This window comes from Pristiophorus japonicus, chromosome 13 (genome assembly GCF_044704955.1).
Source record: "Pristiophorus japonicus isolate sPriJap1 chromosome 13, sPriJap1.hap1, whole genome shotgun sequence".
In the NCBI taxonomy this organism is placed as follows: Eukaryota; Metazoa; Chordata; class Chondrichthyes; family Pristiophoridae; genus Pristiophorus; species Pristiophorus japonicus.
The window spans coordinates 78,413,016-78,432,883 of record NC_091989.1 but is presented as its reverse complement, the minus strand read 5'-3'; the positions used below and the strand labels follow the sequence as shown (position 1 = coordinate 78,432,883).

General features: G+C 50.4%; 1 protein-coding gene across 4 annotated transcripts in view; it reads right to left on the bottom strand.

Annotated features, from left to right (window-relative positions):
* Positions 1-19,868, bottom strand: part of elk3 (ETS transcription factor ELK3) — a 56,809-nt gene that overhangs the window by 11,373 nt on the left and 25,568 nt on the right. For all 4 annotated transcript variants that reach the window (XM_070897691.1, XM_070897693.1, XM_070897694.1 and 1 more), the window contains one exon: positions 13,891-14,099. In XM_070897691.1, the coding sequence (XP_070753792.1) occupies positions 13,891-14,097 (207 nt within the window). In that variant the 5' untranslated portion in view covers positions 14,098-14,099. The remainder of the gene's footprint in view (positions 1-13,890; positions 14,100-19,868) is intronic.

The following is a 19,868-nucleotide window of genomic DNA, read 5'->3' as shown; positions in this document are numbered from 1 at the left end:
TGTGACAGAAGGCTTGGCCAACAGTCGGGCGGGGAGCACTCCGGAACAGATAGGTATGACCTCCGACCCGGGGGACTGATCCCGGGGGGGGTCCGATCCCCGGCCCCGGGGGCCCTTGTTATGGGGTGGGGGGATCTGACAAGGCGAGCTTGCTCCTCCTGCCCCACTAGCAGTGCTGTAAAGGCACTTAGCTTCTCTCCAAAGCTGCTCTCACCTCCCTTCAGCTGCCGGGTTTCCCGAGGCCTGGGAAACCTACCTGGCCACAGTTAAACCTGCAAACTCTAAATCATAGGCTGCCAACCCTCAGTATAATATCTAAATTGCCAACCCGCCTCCTGGGCACAGGTTGGTTACCCATCCCTTGTCCCGTTTCCGTTAAACGGTGGGCGGGTTTCAGATTTTTAAAGTTTTAACGTCTGACCTGACCCCCAATCACCTCCCCCTCAAATCACCAACCCCCTCTCCCCCAAACCACCAAACCCCAACCCTCTCCCCCCAACCCCTCTCCCCCCAGAAACCTCCAACCCCTCTCCCCCTAGAAACCTCCAACCCCTCTCCCCCCAGAAACCTCCAACCCCCTCCCCCCAAACCTCCAACCCCCTCCCCCCAAACCCCCTCAACCACCAACACCCCTCACCTCCAACCCCTCCCCCAAACCTCCAAACCCACTCCCCCAAACCGTCTCCCCCCAAACCTCCAACCCCCTCCCACCCAAACCTCCAACCCCCTCCCACCCAAACCTCCAACCCCCTCCCACCCAAACCTCCAACCCCCTCCCCCCCCAAACCACCCCCCCAAACCACCAACCCCTCCCCCAAAACATCAACCCCCCTCCCTCTCCCCCCAAAACACCAACCCCATCCCCCCCAAACCTCCAACTCCCTCCCCCCCAAACCCATACGTCCAACCCCCTCCCCTCCAAACCTCCAACTCTCTTCCCCCCCCCAACCACCAACACCCTCCCCCCCCAACCACCAACACCCTCCCCCCAACCTCCAACCCCCTCCCCCCCAAACCTCCAACTCCTCCCCCCCAAACCTCCAACCCCTCCCCCCCAAAATCTCCAACCCCACCTCCCCCCCAAATCTCCAACCCCACCTCCCCCATAAACCTCCAATCCCCTCCCCAAACCTCCAAACCCCTCCCCCCCAAACCTCCAATCCCCTCCCCCCAAACCTCCAATCCCCTCCCCCCGCAAACCTCCAACCCCTTCCCCCCAAACCTCCAACCCCCAACCTCCACTCCTCCCAACCACCACTCCCCCCCCCCCACCCCACCATTTTTGAGGGGTAAAATTTAGCCCAGTGGTGCTAGAGTTGCAGCAAGGAAGAGTCGGTCCCACCAATGCTCAATCTGCAATGGGCTGGCTCGGGAACACCGAGATCTTGGGAACCTTCTTAAAATGGGGGCGGGGTGGCGGGGGGAGGGGGAGAAAGGAAATAGAACTGATCTGATGCTTGTCTACAGAAGAGGAGCAGGGATCATATTGACTTCAGGGTACAACAAAGCCAGGGTGGACCAAGTTTGTTACAGTGTGCGTCGGGATAATGATTATAGATGACTAATTTTGAATTAATTTTTCCTCTAGAATTTTTCCTCTAGTAGTCTTCTGCCCATTCTAAAAGCTGAACACACTCTTGTTGGATAGTCTGATACTGGTACTCATGACTCTTGGACAAGATGATGGTCTGCTCCAGTAGTATGCTGATTTCTCAAACTACTGCCACACCTATTTATCCTACTCCTATTCCTCTACAACAAGCACTCTCTACCATGCTTCTGAACACCATGGTTAATGCAAACAACCCTTTGTGTATCACTGTGGGAAAACATGTATCTACTGTAAGAAGTTCAACTGCAGAAATTGTGGATTCCCAAATGAAAAGAAAGATAGGTCACGTTGGAGGTTTCTTGTGTGCCTATCAAGGGGCTCAATTTTGCCCAACCCCTTTTGTCGGCGCACTTACCTTAAGTTCAGTGACTTTGCACGCTGGAAACGGTGCCGGAAAAAAGTCGCCCCATCCTGGCCGCTGTTCCGAGTCCCCAGAGTCCCAGCGTGGCGTGTATTGTGAAGTGGTGGGCGGAGCAACAGCGCCGAAAACAGTGCCAGCAGCTACGCGCATGCGCAGTGAAGTCTGCACGCGTGCTCCTGCCCTCCCAGCGTGTCCTGCGGGGTGTGAGCAGGACCCAATGCTCGCAGCCCCTATCCCCGGCCGAAGGGACGCCCCGATCTCGCCACATCCTATCCCCGGCCGAGTGGCCTCCCGCACCGGCCGGCCGAGTTCCTGGGCCGAGGTAGGACTTCAGTTTTAATTTTTATTCATTGATGGTTGTGCTTGAGAGTTTTGATTGGGGGGGGGGGGGGGGGGCGGGGTAGGAGGAGAGTTTTTGGGGAGGGGAGAGAAAGAGAGTGTTATGGTGGGGGGGAGGGGGGGGAACTTTAAAAAAAAAAATCTTGATTCTGGCATAAAGGTAGGACTTCTATTTTTAATTTGTTATTGATCGATTGCTTATTACTTTTTGTGCTTTGTTTAGTGCTTTGTAAGTCTTGGTGCTTTAAATGTACTAACCTGCGCCGATTTCTTAACTGCCCGCAATGTTTTTCAGAGCTGGCCACATACGCTGACCGAAGTCGATTTGGAGTAAGTTTTAGCTTGCCAAAGTGGCATAAATGGCCAAAACTGCCGTAAGTGTCTGGGAAAGCCCCCTTTTGAAAAAAAAATTAACTAAAAGAAATCGGACCTGACTTACTCTGGAGCAAATTTTGGGGAGAAAATGCCATTTTTTAAAATCAGAAAAATCAACTTACTCCAAAAAAATTGATGCAAGTCATGGCCAAAGTTGGGCCCAAGGTGAGGAGTAAGTGTCAGCATCAAGAACTCCCAGGTGAGGTACAGCACAGACAGAGGAGCGTAAAGCTCCCATACTCTGCCCCAACAACATGCCCCAGTCACCAGCGGAGCGCCCCCTAGTGCACCAGTGTGGAACTTTTCCCGTTTCCCCACACTGAGTGAGGTTGCCAATCAGTGCCAGGTGTGCAGTGACCCACCAGAAACCTGACTGAGCCTGTCCACACCCAGTGCCCAGACCCAGACCCAGTGCCCACGCCCAGAGTCCACACCCAGTGCACACAGAGCACATACTCATCAGTCTGGGACTGCGTCTCAGAGCTAACCTCCTGCATCCACACTAATACAGATGATCAGAATTTGGGCTGGGTCATAGAAACATAGAAACATAAAAAATAGGAGTAGGCCATTCGGCCCGTTGAGCCTGCACCACCATTCAATAAGATTATGGCTGATCATTCCCTCAGAACCCCTTTCCTGCTTTCTCTTCATACCCCTCGATCCCTTTAGTCATAAGGGCCATATCTAACTTCCTCTTGAATATATCCAATGAACTGGCATCAACAACTCTCTGCGGCAGGGAATTTCACAGGTTAACAACTCTCTGAGTGAAGAAGTTTCTCTTCATTTCAGTCCTAAATGGCTTACCCCTTATCCCAAGACTGTGTCCCCTGGTTCTAGACTTCCCCAACATTGGGAACATTCTTCCCGCATCTAACCTGTCCAGTCCCGTCAGAATCTTTTAAGTTTCTATGAGATCCCCTCTCATCCTTCTAAACTCCAGTGTATAAAGGCCCAGTTGATCCAGTCTCTCTTCATATGTCAGTCCTGCCATCCCGGGAATCAGTCTGGTGAACCTTCACTGCACTCCCTCAATAGCAAGAACGTCCTTCCTCAGATTAGGAGACCAAAACTGAACACAATATTCCAGGTGAGGCCTCACCAAGGCCCTGTACAGCTGCAGTAAGACTGCCCTGCTCCCCAAGCTATGAAGGCCAACATACCATTTCCCTACTTTACCGCCTGCTGTACCTGCATGCCAACTTTCAATGACTGATGAACCATGACACCCAGGTCTCGTTGCACATTTATCCATATTATATTGCATCTGCCATGCATTTGCACACTCACCTAACCTGTCCAAGTCACCCTGCAGTCTCTTAGCATCCTCCTCACAGCTCACACCGCCACCCAGCTTAGTGTCATCTGCAAACTTGAGAGATATTACACTCAATTCCTTCATCTAAATCATTAATGTATATTGTAAATAGCTGGAGTCCCAGCACTGAGCCCTGCGGCACTCCACTAGTCACCGCCTGCCATTCTGAAAAGGACCCGTTTATCCTGACTCTTTACTTCCTGTCTGCCAACCAGTTCTCTATCCACGTCAGTACATTACCCCCAATACCATGTGCTTTGATTTTGCACACCAATCTCTTGTGTGGGACCTTGTCAAAAGCCTTTTGAATGCCTTCCAAATACACCACATCCACTGGTTCTCCCTTGTCCACGCTACTAGTTACATCCTCAAAAAATTCTAGAAGATTTGTTAAGCATGATTTCACTTTCATAAATCCTGATTTCCCTTTCATAAATCATTATTATATAACAAGCTTTTCACTAGAAACACACTTCAATCTGTTGAGACATTTATCTTCAGTTTGTTAGTTTTAAGTTTATCATTTTATTCTGATTATTCTATTTAGGTTTTAATAAATGATTGTGATTTAAATAGAGGCGTGTCCCACACTTATAACGGAGCTAGCCCCGCCTCCAGCACTAGCTCTTTAAAACTTTCGACAGCTCATTATGTCGTACAACTTGGTCAGAGGCTAAAGAAACTCACCTGAATAAAGGTTCCTGTTCAATTGTGGTCTGTTTTAAAGATTGTTTTTTTTTGCAATCACTGAAAGAACTCACCTCTGCTCCTGTGCAACATCACCTCCAGTCACTCACCCAGTGACCTGTGGCAGGCAGCACAGGGCAAGCACCTTGCCCACTGATACATACAGCATTCTTACAGGGCTCGACAGGGTGATGCGGGGAGGATGTTTCCCCCGGGCTGGAGAGTCTAGAACCAGGGGTCACAGTCTCAGGATAAAGGGTCAGCCATTTAGGACTGAGATGAGGCGGAATTTCTTCACTCAGAGGGTGGTGAATCTTTGGAATTCTCTGCCCCAGAGGGCTGTGGAGGCTGGCTCTTTGAGGGATTCGAGACTATAGATTTTTGGTCACTGAGGGAATCAAGGGATATGGGGATAGGGTGAGAAAGTAGAGTTGAGGTTGAAGATCAGCCGTGATCTTACTGAATGGCAGAGTAGGCTCAAGCGGCCGTAAGGCCTACTCCTGCTCTTAATTCTTATGTTATGTCCTTCTATACCGAAGAAACATCTCATTAATCTGTCAGGAAACCATCAAGTATTGTTTTTCTTCGGAGCACAGTCTCCTCCTTAAAGATATTTTCTCCCTCTCCATTTTTTTGGGTCTCCCCACAACTTCTGCAGCTGATGTGGTTCATGGCTAATGTTCTGCCAGGCCCCTACCAATGCTGCACCAAAATACTGTGAGATGTGGGAGGCCGATCGGCAAACAGCTCTCTCTTCAATTTATCTCCCCCTTCCCTCAGGGAATAACCACAGCACAATGCTGGGAATAGTAACGCAGCGCATGGAGGATGAGGTGGGGGAGGGCGGGGAACTTGATTCCCTTTGCAATGTGCAGATAAATGCTCAGTGCCCACATTAACTCCGTCCCCAATATACAGTGTCCCCATCCCCAATGTACTGAGTCCCCATCAACCTCGGCACAGGCTTCGGACACGACAACGGCACTCCCAGCCCAGCCGACCCGGCAAAGTCCTCCTCATCGACATCTGGGGACTTGAGCCAATATTGGGAGAGCTGTCCCACAGATTGGTCAAACAATAGCCTCACAGTCACTCAGAGAATCAAACCTTTCAGCCAATGTCCCAGACTCCTCCATCACCGTCCCTGGATATGTCCTGTTCCACCAGCAGGACAGACCCACCAAGGGTGGAGGCACAATGGTATGCAGTCGGGTGGGGAGTGGTCCTGGGAGTCCTCAACATTGACTCCTGACCCCATGAAGTCTCATGGATTCAGGTCAAGCATGGGCAAGGAAACCTCCTGCTGATTACCACCTACACCCTCCCTCAGCTGATGAATGAATCAGTACTCCTCCATGTTGAACACCACTTGGAAGAAGCACTGAGGGTAGCAAGGGCACAGAATGTACTCTGGGTGGGGGACTTCAATGTTCATCACCAAGACTGGCTCGGTAGCAGCACTACTGACCGAGCTGGCCGAGTCCTGAAGGACATAACTGCCAGACTGGGCCTGCGGCAGGTGGTGAGAGAAACAACACGAGGGAAAAACCTACTTGACATCGTCCGCACCAATTTACCTGTCACAGATGCATCTGTCCATGACGGCATTGGTAGCAGTGACCACCGCACAGTCATTGTGGAGATGAAGTCCCATCTTCACACCGAGGACACCCTCCATTGTGTTGTGTGGCACTACCACCGTGCTACATGGGATAGATTCAGAACAGATCTAGCAGCTCAAAACTGGGCATCCGTGAGGCGCTGAGCGCCATCAGCAGCAACAGAATTGTATTCCAGCACAATCTGTAACCTCATGGCCTGGTGTATCCCTCACTCTACCATTACCATCAAGCCAAGGGACCAACCCTGGTTCAATGAGGAGTCTGAAAGAGCGTGCCAGGAGCAGCACCAAGTGGACCTAAAAATGAGGTGCCAACCTGGGGAAGCTGCAGCACAGGCCTACATGCATGCTAAACAGCGGAAGCAGCATGTTATAGACAGGACTAAGCGATCCCCCAATCAACAGATCAGATTGAAGCAATACAGTCCTGCTACATCCAATCGTGAATGGTGGTGGACCATTAAACAATTAACGGGAGGAGGAAGCTCCATGAATATCCCCATCCTCAATGATGGCGGAGCCCAGCACGTGAGAAAACATCAAAAAACAAGGCTAAAGCATTTGCAACCATTTTCCACGAGACATTCTGAGTGGATGATCCATATCGGCCTCATGAGATCCACACCATCACAGAAGCCAGTCTTCAGCCAATTTGATTCACTCCACGTGATATCAAAAAACATAGAAACCCCTTTCCTGCTTTCTCTCCATACCCCTTGATCCCTTTAGCCGTAAGGGCCATATCTAACTCCCTCTTGAATATATCCAATGAACTGGCAACAACACTCTCTGCGGCAAGGAATTCCACAGGTTAACAACTCTCTGAGTGAAGAAGTTTCTCCTCATCTCAGTCCTAAATGGCTTACCCCTTTATCCTAAGACTGTGTCCCCTGGTTCTGGACTTCCCCAATATCGGGACATTCTACCCGCATCTAACCTGTCCCGTCCCGTCGGAATCTTATATGTTTCTATGAGATCCCCTCTCATCCTTCTAAACTCCAATATATAAAGGCTCAGTTGATCCAGTCTCTCCTCATATGTCAGTCCTGCCATCCCGGGATTCAGTCTGGTGAACCTTCGCTGCACTCCCTCAATAGCAAGAACATCCTTCCTCAGATTCGGAGAGCAAAACTGAACACAATATTCCAGGTGAGGCCTCACCAAGGCCCTATACAACTGCAGTAAGACCTCCCTGCTTCTATACTCAAATCCCCTAGCTATGAAGGCCAACATATCATTTGCCTTCTTTACCGCCTGCTGTACCTGTATGCCAACTTTCAATGACTGATGAACCATGACACCCAGGTCTTGTTGCACTTCCCCTTTTCCTAATCTGCCGCCATTCAGATAATATTCTGTCTGTGCGTTTTTGCCCCCAAAGTGGATAACCTCACATTTATCCACATTATACTGCATCTGCCATGCATTTGCCCACTCACCTAACCTGTCCAAGTCACCCTGCAGCTTCCGAGCGTCCCCCTCACAGCTCATACCACCACCCAGTTTAGTGTTATCTGCAAACTTGGAGCTATTACACTCAATTCCTTCATCCAAATCATTGATGTATATTGTAAAGAGCTGGGGTCCCAGCACTGAACCCTGCGGCACTCCACTAGTCACTGCCTGCCATTCTGAAAAGGACCCATTTTTCCTGACTCTCTGCTTCCTGTCTGCCAACCAGTTCTCTATCCACGTCTGTATATTACCCACAATACCATGTGCTTTAATTTTGCACACCAATCTCTTGTGTGGGACCTTGTCAAAAGCCTTTTGAAAGTCCAAATACACCACATCCACTGGTTCTCCCTTGTCCACTCTACTGGTTACATCCTCAAAAAATTCCAGAAGATTTGTCAAGCATGATTTCCCCTTCATAAATCCATGCTGACTTGGACCGATCCAGTCACTGCTTTCCAAATGCGCTGGTATTTCATCCTTAATAAATTGATTCCAACATTTTCCCCACTACTGATGTCAGACTTCTCTCTCTCTCTCTCTCCATTTTTAAAAAGTGGTGTTACATTAGCTACCCTCCAGTCCATAGGAACTGATCCAGAGTCGATAGACTGTTGGAAAATGATCACCAATGCATCCACTATTTCTAGGGCCACTTCCTTAAGTACTCTGGGATGCAGACTATCAGGACCCGGGGATTTATCGGTCTTCAATCCCATCAATTTCCTTAACACAATTTCCCGCCTAATAAGGATTTCCTTCAGTTCCTCCTTCTCACTAGACCTTTGGTCCCCTAGTATTTCCAGAAGGTTATCTGTGTCTTCCTTCGTGAAGACAGAACCAAAGTATTTGTTCAATTGGTCTGCCATTTCTTTGTTCCCCATTATAAATTCACCTGAATCCGACTGCAAGGGATAGAGAACTGGTTGGCAGACAGGAAGCCTCTTAATTAAACCCTTTGTCCTCCTCTGCTGAATTCTAATTTCTCCCAGTCCTCAGGTTTGTTGCTTTTTCTGGCCAATTTATATGCCTCTTCCTTGGATTTAACACTATCCTTAATTTCTCTTGTTAGCCACGGTTGAGCCACCTTCCCCTTTTTATTTTTACTCCAGACAGGGAGGTACAATTGCTGAAGTTCATCCATGTGATCTTTAAATGTTTGCCATTGCCTATCCACCGTCAACCCTTTAAGTATCATTTGCCAGTCAATTCGAGCCAACTTACGTCTCAAACCATCGAAGTTACCTTTCCATAAGTTCAGGACCCTAGTTTCTGAATTAACGGTGTCACCCTCCATCTTAATAAAGAATTCTACCATGTTATGGTCACTCTTCCCCAAGGAGCCTCGCACAACAAGATTGCTAATTAGTCCTTTCTCATTACACATCACCCAGTCTAGGATGGCCAGCACCCTAGTTGGTTCCTCGACATATTGGTCTAGAAAACCATCCCTAATACACTCCAGGAAATGCTCCTCCACCGCATTGCTACCAGTTTGGTTAGCCCAATCAATATGTAGATTAAAGTCACCCATAATAACTGCTGTACCTTTATTGCATGCATCCCTAATTTCTTGTTTGATGCTGTCCCCAACCTTACTACTACTGTTTGGTGATCTGTACACAACTCCCACTAGCACTTTCTACCCCTTGGTATTCCATAGCTCCACCCATACCGATTCCATATCATCCAAGCTAATGTCCTTTCTTACTTTTGCATTAATTTCCTCTTTAACCAGCAATGTCACCCTGCCTCCTTTTCCTTTCCATCTATTCTTCCTAAATGTTGAATACCCCTGGATGTTGAATTCCCAGCCTTGGTCACCCTGGAGCCTTGTCTCCAAGATACCAATTACATAATACCTGTTAACTGCTATCTGCGCAGTTAATTCGTCCATCTTATTCCGAATACTTCTCGCAGTGAGGCACAGAGCCTTCAGGCTTGTCTTTCTAACACACTTTGCCCCTTTAGAATTTGGCTGTTTACCTTAGGTTTCTCTGCCCTCCACTTTTTGCTTTTTGCCTTAGGTTTCTTTGGCCTCCACTTTTACTTTTCTTCTTTCTATCTTTTGTTTCAGCCCCCATTCTCCTTCCCTCTGTCTCCATGCATAAGTTCCCATCCCCCTGCCATATTAGTTTAACTCCTCCCCAACAGCACTAGCAAACACTCTCCCTAGGACATTGGTTCCAGTCCTGCCCAGGTGCGGACCGCCCGGTTCGTACTGGTCCCACCTCCCCCAGAACCGGTTCCAATGTCCCAGGAATTTGAATCCCTCCCTTGTGCACCACACCTCAAGCCACGTATTCATCTGAGCTATCCTGCGATTCTTACTCTGACTAGCACGTGGCACTGGTAGCAATCCTGAGATTACTACTTTTGAGGTTCTACTTTTTAATTTGGCTCCTGGCTCCCTAAATTCGTCTCGTAGGACCTCATCTCGTTTTTTGCCTATATTGTTGGTACCAATGTGCACCACGACAACTGGCTGTTCACCCTCCCTTTTCAGAATGCCCTGCACCCGCTCCGAGACATCCTTGACCCTTGCACCAGGGAGGCAACATACCATCCTGGAGTCTCGGTTGCGGCCGCAGAAATATCTATCTATTCCCCTTACAATTGAATCCCCTATCACTATAGCTCTCCCACTCTTTTTCCTGCCCTCCTGTGCAGCAGAGCCACCCACGGTGCCATGAACCTGGCTGCTGCTGCCCTCCCCTGATGAGTCATCCCCCTCAACAGTACCCAAACGGCTGAGCACACTGGATACAGCAAAGGCTATGGACCCCGACAACATCCCGGCTGTCCTGCTGAAGACTTGTGCTCCAGAATTAGCCAGGCCTCTAGCCAAGCTGTTCCTGTACAACTACAACACTGGCATTTATCTGACAATGTGGAAAACTGCCTAGGTATGTCCTGACCACAAAAAGCAGGACAAATCCAATCCGGCCAATTACTGCCCCATCAGTCTACGCTCAATCATCAGCAAAGTGATGGAATGTGTCATCAACAGGGCTATCAAGCGGCACTTACTCACCAATAACCTGCTCACCGATGCCCAGTTTGGGTTCCGCCAGGACCACTCGGCTCCAGACCTCATTACAACCTTGGTCCAAACATGGACAAAAGAGCTGAATTCCAGAGGTGAGGTGAGAGTGGCTGCCCTTGACATCAAGGCAGCATTTGACCAAGTGTGGAATCAAGGAGCCCTAGTAAAACTGATGTCAATGGGAATCGGGGGAAAACTCTCCACTGGCTGGAGTCATACCTAGCTCAAAGGAAGATGGTTGTGGTGGTTGGAGGTCAATCATCACAGCCCCAAGACATCGCTGCAGGAGTTTCTCAGGGCAGTGTCCTAGGCCCATCCATCTTCAGCTGCTTCATCAATGACCTTCCCTCCATCATAAAGTCAGAAGTGGGGATGTTTTCTGATGATTGCACAGTGTTCAGTGCCATTCACAACTCCTCAGATAATGGAGCAGTCCATGCCCGCATGCAGCATGAGCTGGACAACATTCGGGTTTGGGCTGATAAGTGGCAAGTAACATTTGCACCACACAAGAAAGACTTGGATTTATATAGCACCTTTCATGACCACTGGACATCTCAAAGCACTTTACAGCCAATGAAGTACTTTTGGAGTGTAGTCACTGTTGTAATGTGGGAAACGCAGCAGCCAATTTGCACACAGCAAGCTCCCACAATCAGCAATGTGATAATGACCAGACAATCTGTTTTGTTATATTGATTGAGGGATAAATATTGACCAGGAATAAATCTCCTGCTCTTCTTTAAAATAGTGCCATGGGATCTTTTACATCCACATGACAGAGCAAGCAGGACCTTGGTTTAACGTTTCATCTGAAATTCGACACCTCTGACAGTGCAGCGCTCCCTCAGTACTGCACTGGAGCGTCAGCCTAGATTTGTGTGCTCAAGTCCCTGGAGTGGGCCTTGAACCCACAACCTTCTGACTCAGAGGCGAGTGTGCTGCCCACTGAGTCATACCTGACACAAGTGCCAGGCAGTGACTATCTCCAATGAGTGAGAGTGATGGAATACTCTCCATTTGCTTGGATGAGCGCAGCTCCAACAACACTCAAGAAGCTCAACACCATCCAGGACAAAGCAGCCCACTTGATCAACACCCCATCCACCACCTTCAACATTCATTCCCTCCACCACCGGCGCACCGTGGCTGCAGTGTGTCCCATCTACAAGATGCACTGCAGCAACTCGCCAAGGCTTCTTCGGCAGCACCTCCCAAACCCACGACCTCTCCCACCTAGAAGGACAAGGGCAGCAGGCGCATGGGAACACCATCACCTCCAAGTTCCCCTCCAAGTCACACACCATCCTGACTTGGAAATATATCACCGTTCCTTCATCGTCGCTGGGTCAAAATCCTGGAACTCCCTCCCTAACAGCACTGTGGGAGTACCTTCACCACACGGACTGCAGCAGTTCAAGGCGGCGGCTCACCACCTTCGCCAGGGCAATTAGGGATGCGCAATAAATGACGGCCTTGCCAGCGACGCCCACATCCGATGAACAAATAAAAAATATATACTGTCTCCATCCCCCCACCCCCAATACACAGTGTCCCCATTCCCCCATCCCCAATATACAGTGTCCCTTTCCCAATATACAATGTCCCATCCCCCCATCTCCAATATACAGTATCCCATCTCCCCATCCCCAATACACAGTGTCCCCATTCCCCCATCCCCAATACACAGTGTCCCATCTCCCCATCTCCAATATACAGTGTCCCATCTCCCCACCCCCAATATACAGTGTCCCATCTCCCCATCCCCAATATACAATGTCCCATCTCCCCATCCCCAATACACAGTGTCCCCATTCCCCCATCCCCAATATACAATGTCCCATCCCCAATATAGTGTCCCATCCCCCCATCCCCAATATACAGTGTCCCATCTCCATCCCCAATACACAGTGTCCCATCCCCAATATACAGTGTCCCATCTCCCCATCCCCAATATACAGTGTCCCATCTCCCCATCCCCAATACAGTGTCCCCATTCCCCCATCCCCACTATACAGTGTCCCATCTCCCCATCCCCACTATACAGTGTCCCATCTCCCCATCCCCACTATACAGTGTCCCATCCCCAATATACAGTGTCCCATCTCCCCATCCCCAATATACAGTGTCCCATCTCCCCATCCCCAATACAGTGTCCCCATTCCCCCATCCCCACTATACAGTGTCCCATCTCCCCATCCCCAATATACAGTGTCCCATCCCCAATATAGTGCCCCATTCCCCCATCCCCACTATACAGTGTCCCATCCCCAATATACAGTGTCCCATGCCCAATATACAGTGCCCCATCCCCAATATAGTGCCCATTCCCCCATCCCCACTATACAGTGTCCCATCCCCAATATAGTGCCCCATTCCCCCATCCCCCCATCCCCAATATACAGTGCCCCATCCCCAATATAGTGTCCCATCCCCAATATACTGTGTCCCCATTCCCCCATCCCCAATATACAGTGGCCCATCCCCAATATACAGTGGCCCATCCCCAATATACTGTGTCCCATTCCCCCATCCCCACTATACAGTGTCCCATCCCCAATATACAGTGCCCCATTCCCCCATCCCCACTATATAGTGCCCCATCCCCCCATCCCCAATATAGTGTCCCATCCCCAATATACAATGCCCCATCCCCCCATCCCCAATATAGTGTCCTATCCCCAATATACAGTGCCCCACCCCCCATATACAGTGTCCCCATTCCCAATATAGTGTCCCATCCCCAATATACAGTGCCCCACCCCCCATCCCCAATATACAGTGCCCCACCCCCAATATACAGTGTCCCATCCCCAATATAGTGCCCCATCCCCCATATACAGTGTCCCCATTCCCGATATACAGTGTCCCATCCCCAATATACAGTGTCCCATCCCCAATATACATTGCCCCAAACCATGCCCTCTATTAAATTGCCTTCTGAAAAAGATCTGGTTTTGAACTACTCTATTTTAAAGCTTCCCGCCTCCAGCTTGTATGTCGGAACATTTGGTTTAATGAATGTCAGTGGTGAGCAGTTTTCACATTCTGCTGTACAACGGAGCACAAGTACCTTATCGTAATAATATCGCAGCGCTCGGCTCAGCTTATCATAGTTCATGTTGGTTTTGTTTTTTCTGAGTCCCCAGAGTTTAGCCACCTCTTCCGCCTTGAGGAGTTTGAATTCCCCATCATTGGATGTCCAGCAGATCAGGTGTTCGTGTTTTTGGTCCAGCAATAACTGCAGCAGGAACTGCCACAGTGTGATAGCACTCTCCATACCTGCAACACACAAGTACATACTCAAGCTCAGGACACATGGCACTTTCACTCAACCTCTCACACCTGTCCAATCGGGCAAGTTCAAAAATACATCACCGCAACAGAATATGTGTTCTGAGTAAACTGGTCCAAGTTCTGATTCCTGAACTGTTTTAGTTCTCTTTATTCCTCCTGTTGGTCACCTTGTGTGTTTCGAAGAGAGGGTAATTACTTGAAGGGCTCAAGATGGCTCAGGAGTTGGGAGTTGCTCCATTTCAAACAATGATCTTGTGATTTATTGTAAATACACTTCCCCCGGTGTTAACTGTGGCTCAGTGGGCAGCACACTTGCCTCTGAGTCAGAAGGTTGTGGGTTCAAATCCCACTCCAGGACTTGAGCACATAAATCTAGGTTGATACTCCCAGTGCAATACTGAGAGGGTGCGGCACTGTCAGTAAGTGCTGTCTTTCAGGTGAAACATTATAACCGAGGCCCAGTTTGCCCTCTCAGGAGGACATAAAAGATCCCATGGCACTATTTTGAAGAAGAGCAGGGTCCTGGCGAATATTTATCCCTCAATCAACATCATTAAATCAGATTATCTGGTCATTATCACATTGCTGTTTGTGGGAGCTTGCTGTGCACAAATTGGCTGCCATATTGACTGCACGCCAAAAAGTACTTCATTGGTGGTCGTGAAAGGCGCTATATAAATGCAAGTCTTTCTTTCCCTTACAGTCAACTGACAGGATGTGTATGAGAATCACCTGGCATGACCTGCCCATGCTGTGCTCTGTCTTTCCCTCTGGTCTCTCCTCATTGCCTCCTGGATAGCGTAGGCACAAATAGAAATCTTTCACAGGGTCATAGGCACAAAACTCTATCAACTATTAAATATGTTTCAACCCACTGCAACCCAGTTGGTGGCTTGGTGGGGAGATGGGCTGTGAATACTGGGTTGGCATCCAGCGGGGTACTGATGTCCATTGGGAGCCATATGCACCCCTGCTCCCCAGCGTGTCTACCCATGTACCCCCTCTCCCCAGCATGTCTACCCATGTGCCCCCCTCTCCCCAGCGTGTCTACCCATGTGCCCCCCTCTCCCCAGCGTGTCTACCCATGTGCCCCATTGCTCGCCAGCATGTCTATCCATGTGCCCCCCCTCTCCCCAGCGTGTCTACCCATGTGCCCCCCCTCTCCCCAGCGTGTCTACCCATGTGCCCCATTGCTCGCCAGCATGTCTACCCATGTGCACCCCTCTCCCCAGCGTGTCTATCCATGTGCACCCCTCTCCCCAGCGTGTCTATCCATGTGCACCCCTCTCCCCAGCGTGTCTATCCATGTGCCCCCCTCTCCCCAGTGTGTCTATCCATGTGCCCCCCCTCTCCCCAGCGTGTCTATCCATGTGCCCCCCTCTCCCCAGCGTGTCTATCCATGTGCCCCCCTCTCCCCAGCGTGTCTATCCATGTGCCCCCCCTCTCCCCAGCGTGTCTATCCATGTGCCCCCCTCTCCCCAGCGTGTCTATCCATGTGCCCCCCTCTCCCCAGCGTGTCTATCCATGTGCCCCCCTCTCCCCAGCTTGTCTATCCATGTGCCCCCCTCTCCCCAGCGTGTCTATCCATGTGCCCCCCTCTCCCCAGCTTGTCTATCCATGTGCCCCCCTCTCCCCAGCGTGTCTATCCATGTGCCCCCCCTCTCCCCAGCAAGTCTACCCATGTGCCCCCCCTCTCCCCAGCGTGTCTATCCATGTGCCCCCCCTCTCCCCAGTGTGTCTATCCATGTGCCCCCCTCTCCCCAGCGTGTCTATCCATGTGCCCCCCCTCTCCCCAGTGTGTCTATCCATGTGCCCCCCTCTCCCCAGCGTGTCTATCCATGTGCCCCCCTCTCCCCAGCGTGTCTATCCATGTGCCCCCCTCTCCCCAGCGTGTCTATCCATGTGCCCCCCTCTCCCCAGCGTGTCTATCCATGTGCCCCCCTCTCCCCAGCGTGTCTATCCATGTGCCCCCCCTCTCCCCAGCAAGTCTACCCATGTGCCCCCCCTCTCCCCAGCGTGTCTATCCATGTGCCCCCCCCTCTCCCCAGTGTGTCTATCCATGTGCCCCCCCCCCCTCCCCAGCGTTTCTACCCATGTGCCCCCCCCTCTCCCCAGCGTGTCTATCCATGTGCCCCCCCCCCCAGCGTGTCTATCCATGTGCCCCCCTCTCCCCAGCGTGTCTATCCATGTGCCCCCCTCTCCCCAGCGTTTCTATCCATGTGCCCCCCTCTCCCCAGCGTGTCTATCCATGTGCCCCCCTCTCCCCAGCATTTCTATCCATGTGCCCCCCTCTCCCCAGCGTTTCTATCCATGTGCACCCCTCTCCCCAGCGTTTCTATCCATGTGCACCCCTCTCCCCAGTGTGTCTATCCATGTGCCCCCCTCTCCCCAGTGTGTCTATCCATGTGCCCCCCCTCTCCCCAGCGTGTCTATCCATGTGCCCCCCCTCTCCCCAGCGTGTCTATCCATGTGCCCCCCCTCTCCCCAGCGTGTCTATCCATGTGCCCCCCCTCTCCCCAGCGTGTCTATCCATGTGCCCCCCTCTCCCCAGCGTGTCTATCCATGTGCCCCCCTCTTCCCAGCGTGTCTACCCATGTGCCCCCCCTCTCCCCAGCGTGTCTATCCATGTGCCCCCCCTCTCCCCAGCGTGTCTATCCATGTGCCCCCCTCTCCCCAGCGTGTCTATCCATGTGCCCCCCCTCTCCCCAGCGTGTCTATCCATGTGCCCCCCTCTCCCCAGCGTGTCTATCCATGTGCCCCCCTCTCCCCAGCGTGTCTACCCATGTGCCCCCCCTCTCCCCAGCGTGTCTATCCATGTGCCCCCCTCTCCCCAGCGTGTCTATCCATGTGCCCCCCTCTCCCCAGCGTGTCTACCCATGTGCCCCCCCTCTTCCCAGCGTGTCTACCCGGTTCTCCTGGTGGAGTTGTGAGTGAGGCTAACAACCTGCTCACATATAATGGGACGTTGTTATGGAAACAACCTAGGGCTCGATCGGCTCAAAGCCGTGTCTGAGTGGTACCTCCATGCCCCTCGGAGTCAGAACGGCGTGGGTTCAAGACCCGCTCCAGAAACTGAGCCCATAATGCAGGCTGACACTCCAGTGCAGTGCTGAGAGAGTGCTGCACTGTCGGCGATGCCGTCTGCCCTCTCAGGTGGACGCAAGATCCCATGGCACTACTGGAAGAACAGCAGGGGAGTTCTCCCCAGTGTTTATCCCTCAACCACCATCACTGACACAGATGTAGAAAAGCAAAATACTGTGGGTGCTGGAAACCCGAAATTAAAACAGGAAATGCTGGAAATGCTTGGGCTTGAGCACAGAGCGTGGAGACAGAGCTGGATGAATGTAATCAGAGTGGATCGCAAGCAGATTGGAGGAGAGCAGGAATCGGTGGAGAGAAGGCAGGTGAGATGTCTAACTGTGCAGCCACAGACCCCGAGGGTTCTAAGTTAATAGGCCAAGAACAGACCTGTGGGAGAGCGAGAGGAGCGGCCAGAGATAAAGGTTGGCCCGAGAGCCCAGAGCCCAGAGGGAGCGCAAGCGTCAGGGAGCCAGGTAAAAAAACAAAGTGCCGTCAGCACAAGGGAAGGAGCTAGTTGGTGAGTAGCTGGTGATTTTTTTTTTAAAGTCTTGAGTTTATTTCTGTTAAGTTAGTTAGTAGTCTGTTAAATAGAGGTATAGCAGGGCACCTCAGTCCCATGGAATGCACATCTTGTGCCATGTTGGATCTCCAGGACACTTCCCGTGTCCTGGACAACCACATGTGCAGGAAGTGTCATCAGCTGGAGGAGCTCAAGCTCCGGGTTTCGGAGTTCGAGCAGCAGCTGGTGTCACTGCGGTGCATCTGAGGCTGAGAGCTACGTGGATAGCACGTTTCAGGAGATGCTCACCCCATAGCGTATCAGTGTGCTGGCAGAGAGGGAATGGGTGACCGGCAGACAGACAAGGAAGACCAGGCAGATAGTGCAGGAGTCCCCTGAGTGTATCTCACTCTCTAACCAGTATTCATGGTGGTTCCTCTGGGGAGTGCAGTCAGAGCCAAGTCCACAGCACTATGGGGGGTGCTGCACAGGGGGGTGGGAGAAAGATCAGGAAAGTAATAGAGTTAGGGGATTCGATAGTTCGGGGAGCAGGCAGACATTTCTGCGACTGCAGACTTGATTCCAGGATGGTATGTTGTGTCCCTGGTTCCAGAGTGAAGGATGTCACTGAGCGGCTGCAGAACATTCTGAGGGGAGAGGGTTACCAGCCAGAGGTTTGGGTCTATATCGGAACCAACGATATAGGTAAAAAGTGGGATGAGGTCCTGCAGGCAGATATTAGGGAGCTAGGAAAGAGATTAAAAAGCAGGACCTCAAAAGTAATAATCTCCGGATTATTCCCGGTGCCACGAGCTAGTGAGTACAGAAATAGGAGGATAGAGCAGATGAATGCGTGACTGGAGAGATGGTGCAGGAGGGAGGGCCTTAGATTCCTGGGACATTGGGACTGGCTCTGGGGGAGGTGAGACCTGTACAGGCTGGATAGATTGCACCTCAACAGACCTAGGACCAATATCCTTGTGGGGGGGCTTGCTATGCTGTTGGGAAGGGTTTAAACTAATTTGGCAGGGGGATGGACACCAGGATGTAGCATTAGAAAGGAGAAACAAGGTGTACAAAGGATTGGGAGAGACAGATAGCACTAGAGTAAGACACAGCACGGTATTAAGTAGGGTCAGAGTAAGAGAGAATACAAGGAGGTCTAAGATAGGTTTACGATGCTTGTGTGTAAATGCATTAAACGTGGTAAATAACATTGCTGAGCTGCAGGCACAAATAGCCAGATGGGAATATGATGTTGTGGCGATAACAGAGACCTGGCTCAAAAAAAGGCAGGACTGGGTACTAAATATTCCTGGATACAAGGTGTTCAGGAAAGATAGGGAAGGAAAGAAAGGAGGTGGGGTGGCAGTATTGATTAAGGAGAATAATACAATGCCGGAGAGAGAGGATGTCCTGGAGCAGTCAAGGACAGAATCTATTTGGTTAGAGTTAAGAAACAATAGAGGTGCCATTACACTGCTAGGTGTATTCTATAGGCCACCAACTAGTGGGAAGGATAGAGGGGAGCACATATGTAGGGAAATTAGAACGGTGCATGAACTGTAGTGTCGTGATAATTGAGGACTTCAACTATCCTAATATAGCCTGTGATCGTAATAGAGTAAAAGGGCAGAGAGGGGAAGAATTTTTGAAGAGTGTTCAGGAGAACATCCTTGATCAGTACGTTTCCGGCCCAACGAAGACAGAGGTGTTGCCTGGATCTGGTTCTGGGGAATGAGATGGGTCAAGTGGAGCAAGTGTCAATGGGGAACATGGCAGATATTAAATAATTACTTTGCTTCAGTATTTACCAGGCAGATAGGACAGGTGAAGATGACATTGAATGATGAGATTAATAATGAGTTAACTGCATTTAAAATAAAATGAGGAGATAGTCTAAATAAACTAATGGATAAAACCCTTGGATTATATCCGCACATTTTAAAAGAATCTAGGGAAGAAAAAGCAGAGGCTTTGCTACATATATTTAGTAATTCTTTAGAAAACTAGGACTGGTGGATAGCTAACGTAATACCTATATTTAAGAAGGGGGATATAACATGTCCAGGGAAGCTATAGAGCAGTCAGCTTAACATCGGTGATAGGAAAAATAATTAATCCCTACTAAAGGAGAAAATAGAAGAACATCTAGAAACCAAAAATATAAT